At 41.3% G+C, this 21,868-nt stretch overlaps 1 protein-coding gene across 10 annotated transcripts in view; it reads right to left on the reverse strand.

The window, feature by feature from the left end:
* LOC112910145 (CHRNA7-FAM7A fusion protein) overlaps nucleotides 1-21,868 on the reverse strand; it is a 326,471-nt gene that overhangs the window by 11,378 nt on the left and 293,225 nt on the right. For 7 of the 10 annotated variants that reach the window (XM_072737044.1, XM_072737042.1, XM_025986398.2 and 4 more), the window contains 3 exons: nucleotides 7,592-7,671; nucleotides 1,950-2,117; nucleotides 774-968 (listed from right to left, as the gene is read on the reverse strand). In XM_072737044.1, the coding sequence (XP_072593145.1) occupies nucleotides 774-968; nucleotides 1,950-2,117; nucleotides 7,592-7,671 (443 nt within the window). Of the gene's footprint in view, nucleotides 1-773; nucleotides 1,071-1,949; nucleotides 2,118-7,591; nucleotides 7,672-21,868 lie in introns of all 10 variants that reach the window. The other 3 variants (XM_072737043.1, XM_072737041.1, XM_072737040.1) reach the window with 1 other exon arrangement.

The raw sequence follows: 21,868 nt of genomic DNA on the forward strand, positions 1-21,868 counted from the left end.
CAGATGGAGGTAAGTTTGGGAACGAGAACTTTAGAACAACAATACACAAATGGTTACTGAACTTAACAGAAATATCTCTCATTTTCTTAATTATATTAGGATTGAGAAGTAGTTATGTATAGCAGGGAGAAAAAAAATGCAATCTGAAGACCTGACTTATGGTCTTGATTTTGCTGCTTACTAGCTATGTGACTGTAGATATGGGTTTGAGGATGATTTCTATATGTACTAAACATGATCTTTAGTAACTCTTTAAGATGTTGAGAAATTAATTTCACCATTCTAAGTATTAGTTTTCTTATCTTCCTGTTGGATAATTGTAAGGAATTACCCTGTGTATGGCAATATACAGATTAGCAAACTAATACTAAACTGTTTCCTGTCCATAACGAATGCCAGCCAGCTGCCACCAAGAAACAGGATGGGGTGGCAGGAGAGAAGAAAGTAAGGTACCTCAGGACAGAACCCAGTGGTGTCTTCCTGGGCATTCCTATCTTCTGTGGAAGATAAAAGGATCCTACAGATTCTCCAGAGGGCATGGGCATCTAACATGGATGGGCATCTAACATGGAGTCTAAATCAGGAGCCCACAGTCTCGGGGAGATGCCCTGCACTGGGAGGTCAGTGTGTGATGCACCAGACAGGCTTTGCAACATCTCTGCACCCAAGCCATGACATGTCCTGCACTGTCCACAGTGATCCCTACAGAGCTGACCTCACGTCAAGGCCCTCCCATCCTGTCTCAGACTCCTGCCCAAGATCAGGACACTCACCCAGGGAAATCTTCTCCCCTGAATCTGCAGGGAGCAAGAAGACAAGGAGGGCTAGCGCAGAGATAAGCACACAAGGGATGAGCAGGTTGAGGCCATAGTAGAGGGTCCTGCGGCGAATGGTCACTGTGAAGGTGACATCTGGATAGGGCTCTTTGCAGCACTCATAGAACTTCTCACTCCGCTTGCCTGGGATTCCTCCATGAGTAGCAGGGGAAAGGAAGCATGTCTGAATAAAATTACCCTGCTTGTTTATTTTAATGGGTATATCACACAAACAACCATGGAGTTTGTTAAATGCTAAAAAACAAACAAACAAAAAACACCTGGGTAATCAGTGTTTGAATAAACTTTCTTTCTGGTTTATTAGAGCTATTCAGGAATGTCTTAATGATCCTGGAGCAAATTGGGGGAATTTTTTTAATGAGTTGGAACTAGATGTGGTATGTAGTGAACATCTGTGATCCCCTCAATATTCGTATGTTGAAATGCTAACCCCCACAGCAATGATATTTGGAGATGGAGCCTTTGAGGGGAGCAGTGGGATTATTGCCTTTACAAGAGGCCCAGAGAACTCCCTACTCTCTTCTGCTACATAAGAATATAGCCAGAAGACACTGAAGACAGCCATTCAGGAACCAGGAAGTAGGCCCTCAGCAGACATTGGATCTGCCAGTACCTTGATGTTGGATTCCCAGCCTCCAGAACTGTAATAAATAAATTTATGTTGTTATAAGCCACCCAGCCTATGGTACTCTGTCATAGCAGCCTGAAGGGACTAAGACACCATGATTATAAATAATAATACACTATAAGCTTTAGATTATTATAAATGTAATTATTGTTTTCTATTTAAAATCATCGAATATAGGTTCCCATGAACTGCAATTTTCTGTCCAACCTGATTTTAGGAATCGAATGGACTCTAATAGTACAGGGACACCTATACCAGCAATGACTTGTTTAAATAGCTGCACGTTTCTCATGGAAAGCCCTGAGTTTTCTAATTGTTTTTTGTTTCTTATTGTATAGCTCTTAGTAAATTATAGAGATTGCTGCAGGGTTCAATAAATGCTGACACTAAAACGCAGAGTGAAAAATCCCTAACTTTTAAAGCCAGCACAGGAATAAAAGTGGCTTCCTGCAAGGTTGCTAGTCTCATGTATTTTCTGGGCTTACCCACAAGGTCCCATTCTCCATTTGGGATGTAGCCACTGATGTCTGCCTCCTGCATCTGCAGATCCAAGGACCACCCTCCATAAGACCAGGACCCAAACTTCAGCTTGCACTGCTGCACATCAAAGGGGAACCAGCGCACATCGATGTAGCAGGAGCTCTTGAATATGCCTATGTGGGCAACAAAGCAGTTGGAAAACTGATATGGAAGGGGACTGAGCTGGGCTTTAAATACATAGCAATCTTACACTGCTGGTGGGAATGTAAACTGAAAACAGTTTGGAGATTTCCATAAAAATTAAAATAAAACTACTATATGATCCAGTGACCCCACTTCTGGGTATATATCCAAAGGAAACAACATCACTATCTGGAAGAAATATCTGCACCTCCGTGTTCATGATATTCACTGCAGCATTATTTGCAATAGCCAAGGAACGGAAACAAGCTAAGTATCAATGGATGGATGAACAAAGAAAAGGATTATCAAATCACACACACACACACACACACACACACACACACACACGGACACACAGACAAAATGGAATACTAGTCAACCTTTTAAAAAGATGAAAATCCTGCCATTTGCAATACTATGGATAAACCTGGAGGGCATTATAATAAGTGAACTAAACCAAAGACAAATATTGTATGATCTCACTTACATGTGGATTTTGGAAGAAAAAAAAAGCTAGAAGAAATGTTGGGAAATATCAGGAAGGGAGACAGAACATAAAGACTCCGAACTCGGGGAAACGAACTAGGGGTGGTGGAAGGGGAGGAGGGCGGGTGTTGGAGGGGAATGGGTGACGGGCACTGAGGTGGACACTTGACGGGATGAGCACTGGGTGTTTTTCTGTATGTTGGTAAATTGAACACCAATAAAAATTAATTAAAAAAAAAAAAAAAGCTAAACTCATAGAAACAGTGAGTTGCCAGGGGGCTGGGGAGGTGGGGAAGTGGACAGGGGCTGGTCAAGGGGTACATACTTTCATTTAAAAGAGGAGCAATTCTGAAGATCTAATGTACAGCATGGTGACTCTAGTTAACAACGCTGTATACTTGAAATGTGCTAAGAGAGTAGAACATTCTCATGAAAAACAAAACAAAGCAAAACCCAACCATGGGAGGTAAAGGATGTATTTATTAACTTGATTGTGGAAACCATTTTACAATGGATATGTATATTAAGTCAGCATGTTGTGCACCTCATTACATTTTCATTTGTCAACTATATTTCAATAAAGATGGGAGAAATTTTTAAATAAAAATAAGTAAATAAATACAGAGCAATCCCTTGAGTTTCTAACCTCATATGCTGTTTATAATATGCAGTGTCTATTCCTCCTGGAAATGGTAGGCAAGTTAAATGATACATTATTTTTTTGATATTCAGCTTGTCTTTTTGGTCAGTACCTCAGGCACACATTGTTCTGGCTCACCAGTGTTCCCTTCAAGAAGAGGAGATGTAGGCTCCTGGGCCTTGAGATTGTGACTACAGAGGCCTTCAGCCCCTCCTCCTCCTCCAAACTACAGGCAGACCTGTCCAGAACAAGCTTGGTCTTTTTGGAAAGTCTCTAAAGAGGAAGCTCAGATGAAGCTTCATTTGTCTTTTAAACTTCAAAAACAATACCCACCATGTTTTGTTGAAGACTATTCTAAAGGATTTCTGGGCAAAGAATTAGAAATTCTGTAAACTTGCTCATACCATGCCTATGCATCTTTAAACTCCAATAAGAGAAAGTAAAGAATGTAAAAAAAAAAATCCCAGAATAACTGATAAAAATGATGAAGGGTTTAGAAGCAGAATATAAAAGGGTTTAGAAGCAGAATATAAAAGGGATGTGTGTATGTGTGTATGTGTATGTGTGTGTGTTTGTGTCTCTGTTTAGTGAGGAGCTGGGTGTGCATTTCCTTAGGTTAAAAATTGAGAAAAAAGGGGAGAGGGTGGGAAGAAAAAAAATTGAGAAAAAAAATACAGGGGCACCTGGGTGGCTCAGTCCATTAAGCATCTGCCTTCAGCTCAGGTCATGATCCGGGGTCCTGGGTTTGAGCTGCATATCAGGCTTCCTGCTCAGTGGGAGTCTACTTCTCCCTCCCCTTCTCCCTCTGCCCCACTCCCCTGCTCATGTTCTCTCACTCTCTCTCTCTCAAATAAATAAATAAAATCTTTTAAAAAATTGAGAAAACTCTTGGTTATCTAGAAATATATGTGGAGGATAATTTTAACTCATGTAGATTCTAGACTAAGAACAGAACAAAGACTGATAGGTTTAAGTTGAAGACAGTGCTTGGATACAAGGAGCTTCTAATGAGAAGGGTGTCTTCAACCTAAGACAAGCTGGAGGTGAATTTCTGGCAGGTTATGGAGAGGAGGACAGATAAACCCCCTCCAGTAACTTATGCCCTTGGGCTTCATGAGGTCCAGACAAAGGCCTGAAGGCAGGAGAAGGGACAAAGAACTAATGGTTCCTCTCTTCTGGGGACTGGGTCAGTGCTCTGTATATTTCTACTACTAAATTAAAAAAAAAAGAATGAATGGAGGAAGGGATTCAACAGCCTTGCCAACACTGACCCTCACGCCCCACAGCCAAGCTGGGGAAGTTTAAAAAACCTTCCTGTCCTTTCAAGTTCCTTTAAGTAGATATGATGTACATCCAATGTTCATAGGGAAGCTACAGACACTGCCCTCCCATTAATGGGCTAGATCCCCCCAAACCCACATGCTTGTAGAAAATGTAACTCTAGGGGTTCCTGGGTGGCTCAGCAGTTGAGTGTCTGCCTTCAGCTCAGGTTGTGATCCAGAGTCCTGGGATTGAGTCCTGCATCGGGGTTCCTGCAGGGAGCCTGCTTCTCCCTCTGCCTGTGTTTCGCCTCCCTCTGTGTGTCTCTCATGAATAAATAAATAACATCTTAAAAAAAGAAAAGAAAATGTAACTCTACCTAATTGAATTATTCCATTTCTACAAAACAGCCAGAGAAGGAGAATCTCTAGCGATAGAAAGTAATCAGTGGTGGCCTGGGGCTTGTAGTGAGGTGGGGCTTAACTGCAGATCATCAAAAGGGATCTTGTTGGGGTGATAAAAAAAATGCTCTAACACTAGATTTTGGTAATGGTTGTACAATTCTGTGAATTACTGAAAACCACTGAACTGTGCACTTAAAATGGGTGAATTGTATGATATGTAAATTGTACAACAAAGCTATTAAAAAATTAAAATATGAAATAAAAAGAAAGGTAATTTCATTACCAAAGTCTCTATTTCAAATCTTGCACCCAAAGCACCTTTTTTTTTTTTTTTTTTTTTGCTTGTGCTTGGTTGCTTGACAGAACAGCATCCCAGATAAGTTCTACCAGACCTAGGGCACACGCTGGCTGCCCCAGGCCAGGAGCTCCCTTAGGCTCCTGCCAGTGTAGGGGAGACTGCCACACCCACACCCACAGCACAGCATGCCCTGTCCTTCCAGGCTCCTGGAGCCACAGAGGCTGGGACACAGGAATGAAGCACAGAGGGGACTGCTGTACCCAGGCAGCCTGGAGCTTAGAAGGGCTGCTTCTTGTAGCTGAAAATAGCCTCAGCCTTCAAAACAATCTGCAGCACCATATTCTTGTATACTGATGACCACCGGAGATTGTTTTCTAAAACAGCCCTCATAATAGAAATTGCAACTTACAGGCTAGGGAAGAAGAATGTAAGTGTGTGTGTGTGTGTGTGTGTGTGTGTGTGTGTGTGTGTGTGTGATGGAAGACTCATCCCATAGCCTCAGTCCCCTAGGGTCCTGCTGTGTGGCAGAAAGCATGCTTTGCCTGGGGGATGGGTGAAGGAACAGGGGAAGTAGCAAGGAAGCACATGCTTTAAGGCAGAAAACTGAAAATCTGTGTTTCTTCAGTCCATACAAACATTGGGAGGTATTTGCCTTTGATGGGTTTAATCACTCACTCGTGCATTTATGAACAGATGGGCCAGGCACCTGGTTGACTAGTGGTGGTTCTATGGTTTGTAAACACACTATCTGCCCACAGGATGCTTATCATCTGCTAATGAGAATGAATGTGTAAGCAACAAGTCAGGAGACAAGGCCAGCTTTGCAGTGTACTGTGAAATGAAGGTGTGGGACTGGGATTTACTGCAGCAGAAATGCTCTGGTGTGTGTGGTATGTGGGGAGTGTGGTTGGTGCTTGAATGAATGTATGTGGATGTGTGTGTAGGAGATAGGTATGTGGGGTGTATATGTGAAGTATGCGGTGTATAATGTATATGTGGTGTGAGGAGGTTACTAGGTATGTGAATTTGGTATGGTGTATGTGGTGTATAATGTGTTGGTAGGTGTATGGATATGGTATACGTGTGTGTGTGGTGTTTAGTGTATGTATGTGGGGTGTGTGGCTACTGTGAATGTGTGTGGATATGTGTGTGGAAGGTATGTATGTGGGGTGTATATGTGAGGTATGTGGTATAGGTGTGTAGCATGTGTGTGGTGTATAGTATGTGTATGTGGGGAGTGTAGTTGGTGTGTGAATGTGTGTGAATATGTGTGTGGAGGGTATATGTGAGGTGTGTGGTATAGCTGTGTAATGTGTGTGGTGTGTAGCATGTGCATGTGGGGGGTATAGTCTGTGAATGTGTGTGGATGTGTGTGAGGTGTATATGCAAGGTATGTGGTATAGGTGTGTAGCATGTGTGTGGTATGTAGTATGTGCATGTGGGGGTATGGTCAGTGTATGAATGTGTGTGGATCTGAGTGGGAGGTAGGCATGTGGGTGTATATGTGAGGTGTAATGTGTGGGGGTGACAGGTATGTGGATATGGTGTGAGGTGTGTGTGTGTGTACTGGTGTTGAGGTAGGAGTTGGCTGAAGACTGCCTGGGAGCAGGAAGTTAAACAGTTGCAGAGGGGGAGATAATCCTGGAAAACAATGTAAAAAATATCATGTATAAGATATTTAAAACTACTAATATCTGCCTCACAGCATTAAAACCCAGGTTCCTCATGCTCTGTATTATTCAGTGAGCAGTCCAGGGCCCAATGAACTGAGAGAAATGAGGAGCTGGTGGGAAAAAAATCGATCCCAGGAAGCAGTTAACCATCAACTGGTGGCAAAGAAGAGAAGCTCAGTCAGGAATAAGGCACTAATGAGCCCCACTTTGAAACCACTTGCTCTTATATCTAACACACAGGTGCTTGTTAATGCACATGCTCAAGAAGCCAGCAAGTCCAGCATCGTGCCCTCAGCGCCTGGGGAGCAGAAACTGCCAAGATGATACGTGGTCTGGCGGGAGGTGAAATGGCCATTGGAAATGGAGTAGGGAAGTGCCAGGATGTTTGGCTTGCAGGCTGTAAGGAGAACCAGGAGTGATCTGCTGAGGGAGACCTGCTTTAGCTGTGGATTAACTTTAAAGAACAGTTGGCACACAATAAGGACATATAACACACATTGGCAAAGACCCTTTGAGCCAAGACAAAAATAAGGAAGATGGCATTGTCATGTTCAGGAAACATTTGTGAACACAGAGGGGAAGAAAGCAAGAAGGGTTGGGTGTTAATGAGGCAAAGGATGCCCACCACTCTTGTGAGCATGTCAGGACTGATGCCTGAACTCACTTCAACTAACTACAGGAGGACAAAGGAAGTGGATCTTACCTGGAGGGAGGTACTGGCAATGCCCAGAAGAATTAACTAACACGTTGGTGTGGAATGTGGCATCGAATCGCTCATCAGCACTAGAAACATGAAAAGGATTTCATGAGTCAGCACTGCCAGGCGGTGGACTCCCAGTGCCCTTAGGTCTGTCCTGACTGCAGCTAGAATGGCTTTGAGAAGTACTACTTGGACGTCTGGATGGCTCAGTCATTTAAGTATCTGCCTTTAGCTCAGGTCATGATCCCAGGTCCTTGGATCTAGTCCCACATCAGGTTCCCTGCTCAGCAGGGAGCATGCTTCTCCCTCTAGCCCTCTCCACTGCTTGTGCTTGCTTGTTCTCTCTCTCCTTCTCAAATAAAATAAAATATTTAATTTTTTTAAGTGCTATTCTTCATCCTCAGGTCATGCCAACACCATTTGCAGCTGGCCTGGGAGATCTTCTCAGAGCACAGGTTGGTAGCAGCCAATGTCCACCCCCACACACACCCATTTCATATGCACTGTTATTTTCATATGCACATAAAACAAAGTTTTCTTAGCCAAACTTAAACCTGAAGACAATTTCATTGGACATCAGCAGATAAAAAATTTCTCTCTATATAGGAGATAAAGGGTGGGTAGAGGCACTCTGTCATTGACAGCCCCATAAGGGCAGGGATTTTGACCCACTATCTTCAAAGCTCTGGTTCCAGCCTCCTGAATGCATCTAACTCTTGATTGTACTTAACCAATGCATCTTGAATGACTGAGCTGCAAGCACAGGAGGTTACTGGGCACCAGCAGACCCCAGAGGCATCCTGGGCTCCATGGTTAGCAATGACAGGAAGGAGGGCAGGTGAAGAGAGCAGAATTAGGTACAGGTTTTAGACAGTTGCACCCTAGCCCCCTGTGTGTTCATGTTCAGAACCTCCCACACCCAGGAGTTACCAACTTGAATAAAGGGGGTGGGGGGAAGATACAAAACAGGAAAAAAGAACAATTATTATCCACATCTTTTATCTTCTGTATTCTGATGCTTTGCTGACCCTGGAGAAACTGTCCCCCCTACCCGGCCCCTGCCAGGGTGGCCAGTTTCTAGAAATAGGAAACAACTTGCTTACCAGCGCATCTCTCAAATACAAACCATATAATCCAGAGCCTATACCCTAGCCATCTCCTTTATCAAGGTCTCACACTCCAGCCTTCTCTCCCTCGTCCTAACAACCTTAAGGCCAGGTACCAAACAACTAGTGACAGCCCCTATGATCCGGAGCCCACTGAAATTCTTCAAACTAGTCAATCCTAACCCTGTTCACCCTGTCTTGCCAGTTCCAGTCCATGGAAGCCACAACAATGGCTCTTTTCCATCCAAGATGATGCAATCAACAAAAGGAATAAAAAATTACTCCTTAAAAAAGTAATATCCTCACAGAAATTCAAGAGGATACTGCATTGAGACAAAACGAAGAGCAGTATGAAAGTTAAATATGATTTATGAAGTAATTTTTTATCAATAGGTGGGAGGTTTGGCTGAGAAGAATCACAGAGATGACATGTAGGACAGAGATGAGGCAAGCCTCCAGAGTACAAGACCAGGGGAACTTACTCAACAGAGGCTGGAGAGACAAGAGGGCAGGAAACTAGCAAAGAAATCACACAGAGAAATGCTAGAGCTGAAAGATACCAGTTGAACATGAAGGCAAAGGGAGACGCTTTCAAGAATACTAAGGCCTCAGAGAATTTGTGTATATTTAACGTATATTTTCTTGGTCATAGATTTGAGGATGAGCGCTAGGAAAATGAAGGTGAATACTGAAAAAAAAAAAAAAGGAAATAAACTTTTGGACTACACCTAGGGATCAAGATAATGGATTTGCATGATGAGCTATGCAGGGCTTAGAAAAGGTGGGGTCTTACAGGAAGACATGAGGGGTCTCTGAGGAGAGCAAAGTAGAGTTAGAGCAATGGAGAAAACAAGCTGGGAAACATTATGGATTCTATTAAGGACACATTTTTTTTCTTAAGTTACCATAATAAGTAAGAAAAAAAAATCAACCAGAAACTTCAGGGGAAAAAAAAACTATACAAAAAAGTCAGGGTTTGAATATGAAACAAAAATGTGATGAAGTGCAGAGGAAGAAGGAAGGGATACATATGAGGCTGCCTTAAAAGGATAATCTTTTGAGAGGAAGGACATATACCTACCTCCTTACTTGCAAGCACACAGTGAGAAGGAGGAGGAGGCAGGCTCAAGATGCAAATATCTTTGCTTGACTGTGGTCTGTACCCAACTGTCTCAATGAATCACATGATAAACAGTGACTAGGAACAAAATAGCTGAAAAGGTGGATCTTCACAAAATCGCTCTAGATCATACCATAATTTGCAAACTAGGTTCTCTGGATCCGTGAGATTTTCTGGGTATGCTCTGGAATTGATTCCATAAATGTAAACTTAGATTGTGTAAATGTTGATAGTGTAAATGTTGATTCCAATATTCTCTTTTCCTTGTATTCTAAAATGGTAACACAAGTCCAAACACACTCAAATGACTTCTACAAAATTTTAACTTCAAACTAGAAAACCAATGGATCAATACATGTGGCTCATTTAACTCCTCTTTGGCTGAAAGTTAAACTAAAACGCCTCTTTCCATGCCTGTGCCTGTATTTGAACCTCTTGCAAATGAGTCATCCAGTAAGATTTCAGTTTTGCACGCTCTTTTTAAAGAAATCCACATTTGAGCCTCCAATTCCAGCAAAGAACCTGCACCCTGCTGCCCAGCACAGAACTGGCACCTGTTCCCACCACTGTAGCTGCAACAACTGAAAGTGTCATGTGATGCATGACACAGGATGCATAGTTTTGCTTATTTTAAGCTTGGGTTTCTTCTTGCTGATTTTTATATTTATAACAAAGACTATGAGCATCTGTTAGATCAGTGACTTAATTCTGGAAAGAAAAAAAAAAAAAGAAGAATTCCTCCAAGCTCTTCCTCCACACATTTGGATCAATTTAATTGAAGAGACTCTTGAGATCACAAGACAAATAAGTAAAAACAAGATAAAAATCTGTTTCCATTAACAACAGTTTACCTGTGTGACTCACTGATTTCTAAACAGTTAAACCAAAATAGAATGGGGAAAAATCAGAGGGGAAGACAAACCATAAGTGACTCTTAAGTCTGGGAAACAAATTCAGAGTTGCTGGAAGGGTGGCAGTAGGTGGGGGGATAGGGTAACTGGGTGATTGCATTAAGGAGGGCACATAATGTGATGAGCACTGGGTATTATATGTAACTGACCGAATTACTGAAAAGGACATCTGAAACTAATGATGTACTGTATTTTGGCTAATTGAATTTAAATTAAAACAAAACAGAATATTGAGAGAAACACAACTGTTAACACTGTTATCTATATCAAAATTCAAATCTTAATATTCATTTTGGCAGTTTTAGGGTTCTTTTCTATTTTATACATAAATGATATAAAAGCAAACTGCTATAATAATTGTATGCTAATACCGCTTTATTGGCTTTGGCCATTAGAACTGGAGATAAAGTTTGTTTGTAAAAGGTCTCTATGGCTAAAGGCTGAGGCTGAACACAGCTGAACATGGCAGGGGATGAAATCCCCATGACCAAACTGCCATGACACAGGAGGTGAGCATCAGTACTGTTTGTCTCATGGACTATGTGCGTGCAGCAGATAGTGACCATGAGGGCGTTATGATAACACCGATAATCATGGGAGCTGTGGTGGGCCCACAGAACTTGGTTCACTCCTCTGCTCTGATGTGCATGTGAAACTTTCTGCTATTAAGCAGTCTGAATATATATACTGCTTATGTACTTAAGACATGATATACCCTCTGAGTTCTTGAAGACTCAGGCACCTGGCAACCTCATTCCCTTTGACAGCTCCTCTTTCCAGCTGCCTGGGTCCTTGTCCCAGGGCAGACAAGCTTCCACTTGATATGGGGAGAACTCTAGGAGCACCCCCACAACCAATGGGGGAACAAGGGCAAGGGGGCTTTGGTCAATGAAAATTGACCATGGAAAGGAGGCATATTTAGCCCAATTATCCAGAGTGCAGATCCTACAGTCTTAGTGTGGTGGTCAGGAAGAAAAGGCAGCTGGCCAGGTCCTAAAGATGAGCCTAACTCCAGCAGGTGGAAAGGAAGGTTGGTACATTCCCCACAGAATGCATGGTCTGATTACATACCTGGAGGTAAACTAGACAAAAGGAAGCTTCATGAAGCTGTGGTTTGCCTGGACACTGGGGTGGAGTGAGGTATTGGCCTAACACCTTACCTTAACACTTACCTTAGCAGTAAGGCTAGCATCAGGCTTGGAAGCAAACTAAGGGTGGCCATGCCTGTGGGACCCAGGGTTCAATGCTTACAGAATTAATTGCAAGCTGTGCTTTCAGAAGTCAGTGAAGGCACAGGCAGGCAGAGGTGAACCTGGGGATCCTGGGATTAGATTTCTTTCTGTCCTCCATCCCCCTGGCTGTTTGGTTCCACTCCTGGCTCCTGACCTGGGAAGCAGAACCTCTGAACCCAGTTCAGTGCAGCCTTCTGCTCAGCCTGCCTGTAGCACTGACCCCCACTGCCAATCATGGAGAAGCTCAGTCCTAAGCCCAGGAAAAGAAGGTGACCATGCCATTCACAGAATCACCTGGCCAAAACCCAGGCTGTCAGTGCCCCAAGAGAGAACAGGATGACCAATCATCAAGGAAGCCCAGAAAGACCAATCCCCAACAGGACACATGTTCACTAAACTAAGACTTTGTGTACAGGTAATACCGAAGGATTAGGAAAAAAAATCCAGGGTCACTGTGCTGTACTGAAGAGGGCACTAGGTGTGTGGTCTCATGATCACTCTAATGAATAAAGACTCATGTGCAGCCCATCCTGTCTCCTCTGAGCTCACATCATCCTTGAAAGAGAGACAGAAGAGCAGAAGAGAAGAAAAATTATCTCAACTGTTCTCACCACAAAATGAAATAATGATTATGCAATTTGATGTGATAAGGTGTTAGATAATGCTAGAGTGGTAAACATATTGCAATATACACACAATTCAACACACTGCACACAGTAAACTTACATAAGGTTATATGTCAATTATATCTCAATAAAAGTATTAAAATAAAAATATTGGAAGAAAAAAGTAAAGGAGGAAGATAGATCCAATCTATCTCAAAATATCTAAGGTATCATTTATTTTAATCTTTTTTGGGGGGGATACCACAAAACTTTTCTTTTTTTAATAATAAATTTATTTTTTATTGGTGTTCAATTTGCCAACATACAGAATAACACCCAGTATTCATCCCGTCAAGTGCCCCCCTCAGTGCCCCTCACCCATTCACCCACACAACCCGCCCTCCTCCCCTTCCACCACCCTTAGTTCCTTTCCCAAAGTTAGGAGTAAATGTGGCATATGTATACAATGGAATATTACTCAGCCATTAGAAACGACAAATACCCACCATTTGCTTCGACGTGGATGGAACTGGAGGGTATTATGCTGAGTGAAATAAGTCAATTGGAGAAGGAAAAACATTATATGGTCTCATTCATTTGGGGAATATAAAAAATAGTGAAAGGGAATAAAGGGGAAAAGAGAGAGAATGAGTGGAAAATATCAGAAATGAGACAGAACATGAGAGACTCCTAACTCTGGGAAAAGAACAAGGGGTAGTGGAAAGGGAGGTGGGCGGGGGGTGGGGGTGACTGAGTGATGGGCACTGAGGGAGGCACTTGATGGGATGATGCTATATGCTGGCAAACTGAACTCAATAAAAAAATAAAAATAAAAAATAAAAGAATTTATTGCTTTAAAAAAATTTCTTCAAAGAAAAACTAGCTATCAAGACACCTCTGATGTAAGGTACATCCCGATGTCAGAGGGAAAAGAGACTATTTACAATAGATTAATTTGTTTCATAAGAAAGTAATGAGTCCTCTTTTTGGATATTTTGATTTAGTTCTGCATTTTACTCTAAGATGTTAAGGATCTACAACCACCAATGTGGCCAGTCATAGTCCATGAACAAAAAGTCTTGAGCAGAACTGAAATTTAATGGTCAGAAATCCCAGGAGGCAGATATCTGGGCAGGAGGCTTCCAGAAGAATGAATTCAAGATCCATTTCCTTATCCACCAATTTACATGTTAGATGGCATATAACATGGATGTTGTTTTAATAATTGAATGTAACATTGGATGGATTATAACAATGTAATAAATAAGATGTTACCACAGCAGGTATCAAGTTTCTGAGCTCCCTATTTTGTTCCTTGAATTATATAACTATCCCTGACCTAGTACAATATTTTTTTTAAAGAGAGAGAGGACGGGGAGGGAGAAAGAATTCCAAGCAGAATCCACACTCAGATCATGATGCAAGACTTGATCTCAAGACCCTGAGATCATTACCTGATCTGAAATCACGGACCAGATGCCCAAAGATTGATCCAGCAAGCTCCACTAGTATCATATCATCTTAATCAGTAAAACATAATGAAAATGTTGGTATTTAGCAGAGTAAGACCCCCACCTTTGTTCTTTTGTTTAAATGTTATATTACCTATCCTATTTTTTAATAATAAATTTATTTTTTATAGGTGTTCAATTTGCCAACATACAGAATAACACCCAGAGCTCATCCCATCAAGTGCCCTCCTCAGTGCCCAAGACCCATTCACCCCCACAACCCGGCCTCCTCCCCTTCCACCACCCCTAGTTCCTTTCCCAGAGTTAGGAGAATTTCATGTTCTGTCTCCCTTTATGATATTTCCTACCCATTTCTTCTCCCTTCCCTTCTATTTCCTTTAACTATGATTTATAATCCCCAAATGAATGAGACCATATAATGTTTGTCCTTCTCCGATTGACTTATTTCACTCAGCATCATACCCTCCAGTTCCATCCACGTTGAAGCAAATGGTGGGTATTTGTCGTTTCTAATGGCTGAGTAATATTCCATAGTATACATAAACCACATCTTCTTTATCCATTCATCTTTCGATGGACACTGAGGCTCCTTCCACAGTTTGGCTATTGTGGACATTGCTGCTAGAAACATCGGGGTGCAAGTGTCCCGGTGTTTCATTGCATTTGTATCTTTGGGGTAAATCCCCAGCAGTGCAATTGCTGGGTTGTAGGGCACGTCTATTTTTTACTCTTTGAGGAACCTCCACACACTTTTCCAGAGTGGCTGCACCAGTTCACATTCCCACCAACAGTGTAAGAGGGTTCCCTTTTCTCCGCATCCTCTCCAACATTTGTTGTTTCCTGCCTTTTTAATTTTCCCCATTCTCACTGGTGTGAGGTGGTATCTCATTGTGGTTTTGATTTGTATTTCCCTGATGGCAAGTGATGCAGAGCATTTTCTCATGTGCATGTTGGCTCTGTCTATGTCTTCCTCTGTGAGATTTCTGTTCATGTCTTTTTCCCATTTCATGATTGGATTGTTTGTTTCTTTGGTGTTGAGTTTAATAAGTTCTTTATACATCTTGGAAACTAGCCCTTTACCTGACACATCATATGCAAATATCTTCTCCCATTCTGTAGGCTTTTAGTTTTGTTGACTGTATCCTTTGCTGTGCTAAAGCTTCTTATCTTGATGAAGTCCCAATAGTTCATTTTTGCTTTTGTTTCTTTTGCCTTCGTGGATGTATCTTGCAAGAAGTTACTGTGGCCGAGTTCAAAAGGGGTGTTGCCGGTGTTCTCCTATAGGATTTTGATGGAATCTTGTCTCATATTTAGATCTTTCATCCATTTTGAGTTCATCTTTCTGTATGGTGAAAGAGAGTGGTCTAGTTTCATTCTTCTGCATTTGGATGTCCAATTTTCCCAGCACCATTTACTGAAGAGACTGTCTTTCTTCCAGTGGATACTCTTTCCTCTTTTATCAAATATTAGTTGAGCATAAAGTTCAGGGTCCACTTCTGGATTCTCTATTCTGTTCCATTGATCTATGTGTCTGTTTTTGTGCCAGTATCACACTGTCTTGATGACCACAGCTTTGTAGTACAACCTGAAATCTGGCATTGTGATGCCCCCACCTATGGTTTTCTTTTTTAAAATTCCCCTGGCTCTTCGGGGTCTTTTCTGATTCCACACAAATCTTAAAATAATTTGTTCTAATTCTCTGAACACAGTCCATGGTATTTTGATAGGGATGGCATTAAACGTGTAAATTGCCCTGGGTAACATTGACATTTTCACAATATTAATTCTGCCAATCCATGAGCATGGAATATTTTTCCATCTCTTTGTGTCTTCCTCAATATCTTCACAAGTGTTCTATAGTTTTTAGGGTATAGACCCTTTACCTCTTTGGTTAGGTTTATTCCTAGGTATCTTATGCTTTTGGGTTCAATTGTAAATGGGATTGACTCATTAATTTCCCTTTCTTCAGTCTCATTTTTAGTGTATAGAAATGCCATTGATTTCGAGGCATTGATTTTGTATCCTGAAATGCTGCCAAATTGCTGTATGAGTTCTAGCAATCTTGGGATGGAGTCTTTTGGGTTTTCTATGTAGAGTATCATGTCATCGGCGAAGAGGGAGAGTTTGACTTCTTCTTTGCCAATTTGAATGCCTTTCATGTCTTTTTGTTGTCTGATTGCTGAGGCTAGGAATTCTAGTACTATGTTAAATAGCAGTGGTGAGAATGGACATCCCTGTCTGGTTCCTGGTCTTAGGGGAAAGGCTCCCAGTGCTTCCCCATTGAGAATTACATTTGCTGTGGGTTTTTCATAGATGGCTTTTAAGATGTCGAGGAATGTTCCCTCTATCACTACGGTCTGAAGAGTTTTGATCAGGAATGGGTGCTGTATTTTGTCAAATACTTTCTCTGGATCTAATGAGAGGATCATATGGTTCTTGGTTTTTCTCTTGCTGATATGATGAATCACACTGATTGTTTTACTAGTGTTGAACCAGCCTTGTGTCCCGGGGATAAATCCTACTTGGTCATGGTGAATAATCTTCTTAATGTATTCTTGGATCCTATTGGCTAGTATCTTGTTGAGAATTTTTGCATCCATGTTCATCAGGGATATTGGTCTAGAATTCTCATTTTGGTGGGGGTCTTTGTCTGATTTTGGAATTAAGGTGATGCTGGCCTCAAAGAACGAATTTGGAAGTACTCCATCTCTTTCTATCTTTCCAAAGAGCTTTAGTAGAATAGGTATGGTTTCTTCTTTAAACGTTTGATAGAATTCCCCAGGGAAGCCATTTGGCCCTGGAGTTTTGTGTCTTGGGAGGTTTTTGATGACTGCTTCAATTTCCTCCCTCGTTATTGGCCTGTTCAGGTTTTCTATTTCTTCCTGATCCAGTTTTGGTAGTTTGTGGCTTTCCAGAAATGCGTCTATTTCTTCTAGATTGCCTAATTTATTGGTGTATAGCTGTTCTTAATATGTTTTTAAAATCATTTGTATTTCCTTGGTGATGGTAGTGATCTCTCCTTTCCTATTCATGATTTTATTAATTTGAGTCTTCTCTCTCTTCTTTTTCATAAGGCTGGCTAATGGTTTATCTATCTTATTAATTCTTTCAAAGAACCAACTCCTGGTTTTGTTGATCTGTTCCACAGTTCTTCTGGTCTCTATTTCGTTGAGTTGTGCTCGCATCTTAATTAACTCTCTTCTTCTACTGGGTGGATGATCTATTTGGTGTTTTTTCTCTAGCTCCTTTAGGTGTAAGGCTAGCTTTTGTATTTGAGTTCTTTCGAATTTCTGAATGGATGCTTGTATTGCGATGTATTTCCCCCTCAGGACTGCTTTTGCTGTATCCCAAAGATTTTGAATGGTTGTATCTTCATTCTCATTAGTTTCCATGAATCTTTTTAATTTTTCCTTAATTTCCTGGTTGACCCTTTCATCTTTTAGCAGGATGGTCCTTAACCTCCATGTGTTTGAAGTCCTTCCAAACTTCTTGTTGTGACTTAGTTCTAATTTCAAAGCATTATGGTCTGAGAATATGCAGGGGACAATCCCAATCTTTTGGTATTGGTTAAGATCTGATTTGTGACCCAGTTAGTGGTCTATTCTGGAGAAAGTTCCATGTGCACTTGAGAAGAATGTGTATTCAGTTGAGTTTGGATGTAAAGTTCTGTAGATATCTGTGAAATCCTTCTGGTCCCGTGTACCATTTAAAGCTCTCGTTTCTTTGGAGATGTTGTGTTTAGAATACTTATCGAGTGTAGAAAGTGCAGGATTGAAGTCACCAAGTATAAGTGCATTATTATCTAAGTATGTCTTAACTTTTGTTATTAATTGATATATTTGGCAGCTCCCACATTCAGGGCATACATATTGATGATTGTTACGTCCTCTTGTTGGATAGATCCTTTAAGTATGATATAGTGTCCCTCTTCATCTCTCACTACAGTCTTCGGGGTAAATTTTAGTTTATCTGATATAAGGATGGCTACCCCTGCTTTCTTTTGAGGACTATTTGTATGGTAAATGGTTCTCCCACTTTTTATCTTCAGGTTGTAGGTGTCCTTCTGTCTAAAATGAGTCTCTTGTAGACAGCAAATAGATGGGTCCTGCTTTTTTATCCAGTCTGAAACCCTGTGCCTTTTGATGGCGTCATTAAGCCCATTCATGATCAGAGTTACTATTGAAAGATACGAGTTTAGGGTCATCATGATATCTATTCAGTCCTTGTTTTTGTGGATTGTTCCACTGAGCTTCTTCTTAAAGGGGAATTTTAAGAGTCCCCCTTAAAATTTCTTGCAGAGATGGTTTGGAGGTCACATATTCTTTCAGTTCCTGCCTGTTTTGAAAGCTCTTTATCTCTCCTTCCATCTTGAATGTGAGCCTCGCTGGATAAGTATTCTTGGTTGCATGTTTTTCTCATTTAGGACCCTGAATATATCCTGCCAGCCCTTTCAGGCCTGCCAGGTCTCTGTGGAGAGGTCTGCTGTTACCATAATACTTCTCCCCATAAAAGTCAGTGATTTCTTGTCTCTTGCTGCTTTAACGATCTTCTCTTTATCTTTGGAATTTGCAAGCTTAACTATTAAATGTCAAGGTGTTGAACGGTTTTTATTGATTTTAGGGGGGGGGGGAATCTCTCTATTTCCTGAATCTGAATGCCTGTTTCCCTTCCCAGATTAGGAAAGTTTTCAGCTATGATTTGTTCAAATACATATTCTGGACTTCTGTCCCTTTCGGCGCCCTCGCGAACACCAATTCAACGTAGGTTTTTCTTTTCAGGCTGTCATTTATTTTCTTTAATCTATCCTCATGGTCTTTTAATTGTCTCTTTTTTCCTCAGTTTCCCTCTTTGCCATCAACTTGTCTTCTATGTCGCTCACTCGTTCTTCCACCTCGTTAATCCTCATCGTTAGGACTTCTAGTTTGGATTGCATCTCATTCAATTGATTTTTAATTTCTGCCTGACTGGATCTAAATTCTGCAGTCATGAAGTCTGAAAAAAAAAAGAACCATGGGGGAGTATCCTCTGATTCTGTGTACTGTAAGTCCCTTGACTTCCCTTGGAACTTTCCCCTGGAATTTCCAGTGCTGCTTGGTCAATAATTTGTTTTTCCGCTGTCCTTCTAGCTGGTCTTCTGGGGGAGGGGCCTGTTGTGCTGATTTTCAGGTGTTCGCACTTGGGGGAGCTGCTCTACCCCCTGCCTGGTGCAGGGCTCAGTGGGGGTTGTTTACCCCATGAGGTCCCAGGAGGAACAACCACAGTGGCGGTGGCCAGCTCTGGAGCTCTGGAGTCAGCTCCCGCAGTAAGACGGAGCTCTCTGTCTGCAGGGCCTGGAGGCTCCGGGGCGGGCCGCTGATCTGCTCAGCTCGGGGCAGGAGCGTTCTTGCTGTCCTGGGCCCTCCTGGCCTCTGCCTGTCCCGGGGGAGGTCGGATCCTGGGCTGTGTCCCCGGCGCCCTCTCCCGGAGCCTGCACTGTTGGATTCGCACTCCCGGCTGCCCAGCCGCCTCCAAGAAGCCGCTGCCGCCCAAGCCCCTCCGAGCTGCTCCGGGTCCAGCAGTGCGCGCTGCAGCCCTTGAGGGAGCTCGGCGCACTCTCCCCGGGGAGCAGGTGTCTGTTATTGTCCCGGGGAGCCTGAGGCCACCCCGCCCTCCTGGGGTCCTGCTGTAACTCGTGCGAGCGCCCTTCCGTCTGGGAAGATTGGTGAAGCTCCTGCTTCTCCGGGATGGGGCTTTCCTGTCCTGGGGACACTCACCGCAGCCTTAGCCCGGCTCCTCGCGGGGCCCCTCCCCCTTGGATGCCTTTTGTTTCTTTCTTTTTCCCCCCGTCTTCCTACCTTGATAGAAGCGCAAACTCTTCTCACTGTAGCATTCCAGCTGGTCTCTCTTTAAATCTCAGGCTGCATTCATAAATTTTCAGGATGATTTAAAGGTTATCTAGGTAATTTGGTGGGGACAGGTGACTTGGGGACTCTACTCTTCCGCCACCTTGCCCCTCTCCTATATTACTGATCCTTGATCTTTGATTCATCACTGCAAATTCTGGGATCCACTTGTCCAGTCCCATGAAAACCTGCTGAGACTTCAGTTGGAATCACAGTAAATTTACAGAACATTTTGTGAAAATTGGACATCTTTGTGATACCGAGTATTCCCAAAATTAAATATGATATAAATTCATAATTTATTTTAGTCTTTCTTATATCCTTATTGGTAATTTTTAATACTTGCAGATATTGGAAATAAAATTTGTTAAATTGGGATTCCTGGGTGGCTCAGTGGTTTGGTGCCTGCCTTTGGTCCAGGCATGATCCTGGAGTCCTGGGATCGAGTCTCACATTGGGCTCCCTGCATGGACTCTGCTTCTGTCTCTGCCTCTTCCTCTCCCTCTCTCTCTCTATCATGAATAAATAAAGAAAATCTTAAAAAAATCAACACACATGGCTTAAGTGGGCTGTGATTCTTTAAAAAAATAAATAAATAAAATAAAATTTGTTAAACTATATTTTCTAATTGTCATAAGGGTAAAGAAATACATTCAGTATTTTTATACTTGTTTATTAGCCAACATATTTTGTCTAGATAGTCTCTAAGAGTCCTTTTTAATGTAAAAAAAAAAAACCCACATAGTCTATGAATGATGGTAATTTAGTTTATTTTTTTCTAATCCTTAACATTTTATTACTTTACTTATATTACTACTTAAATTCATACCATTATTAAGATATGCAATGACAATGGATATCCTTATTCTGTTTTCCACAAACAGAAACTTCTAATGTTTCAGCATTAAATGGGCTTTTGATAAAGACTTTACATCAACTGAAATCAAGTTTAATTCTTTTTCACAAATAGGTATCAAATACTGTCAGTTGATTTTTCTCCACTTACCAAGATTATTATATGATTTTTCTCCATTCCATTGATAGGGTAAATTATGTAAATAGATTTTTCTAAAGTTAAACAAAACCTGTATTCCTAACAGAAAATTATATTTGATTCAATTTATTTTTAATTATTGCTAGATTTAGTGAGCTAAAATTTAGTTAAGATTTATACATGTATGTTCATAAGTGACATTGTACACTAGATGAAACTTGTCTATAAAACCCCACCTTTTCTGATTTCTTTCCCAAAACATGTCAATCAAGAGAATGAAAGGAAAGCTTCAGGCTGTGAGAAAATATTAGAAAAAGACATACCTGATAGAGACTATTATCCAAAATATGGAAACTACTCTTGAAATTCAACAATAAGTATAAAAACAACCTAATTTAAAAATGAGTCAAAAACCTGAACAGACACCTCAGCAAAGATATAAAGTCAAATAAGCACAAGAAAAGCTTCTCCATATCATATGTCATTAGGAAAATGCACATTAAAATGAGATACACCTCTTAGATGGCCAAAATCTAACACCAAATGCCGACATGGATATGGAGCAAAAAAGAAGTCTGATTCATTACTGGTGGGAATACAAAATGTATAGCCACTTTGGAAGATAGTTAGGCAGTTTTTTACAAAACTAAACATACTCTTACCATATAGTCCAACAACTCAACAATCACATTCCTTGCTATTTATTAAAGGAGCTGAAAACTTAGGTATACAAAAATCTGTACACAGATGTTTATAGCAGTTTTATTATTCCTAAAACTTGGAAGCAACCAAGATGTCCTTTAGTAGGTGACTGGATAAATGAACTTTGATACATCCAGACAATGGAAAATCATTCAGTAATAAAAAGAAATGAATTAACAAATCATGAAAAGACACGGAGAAACCTTAAATGTTTATTACTAGGTGAAAAAGACCAATCTGGAAAGGCTATATATGT

Source organism: Vulpes vulpes, chromosome 14 (genome assembly GCF_048418805.1).
Source record: "Vulpes vulpes isolate BD-2025 chromosome 14, VulVul3, whole genome shotgun sequence".
NCBI lineage: Eukaryota > Metazoa > Chordata > Mammalia > Carnivora > Canidae > Vulpes > Vulpes vulpes.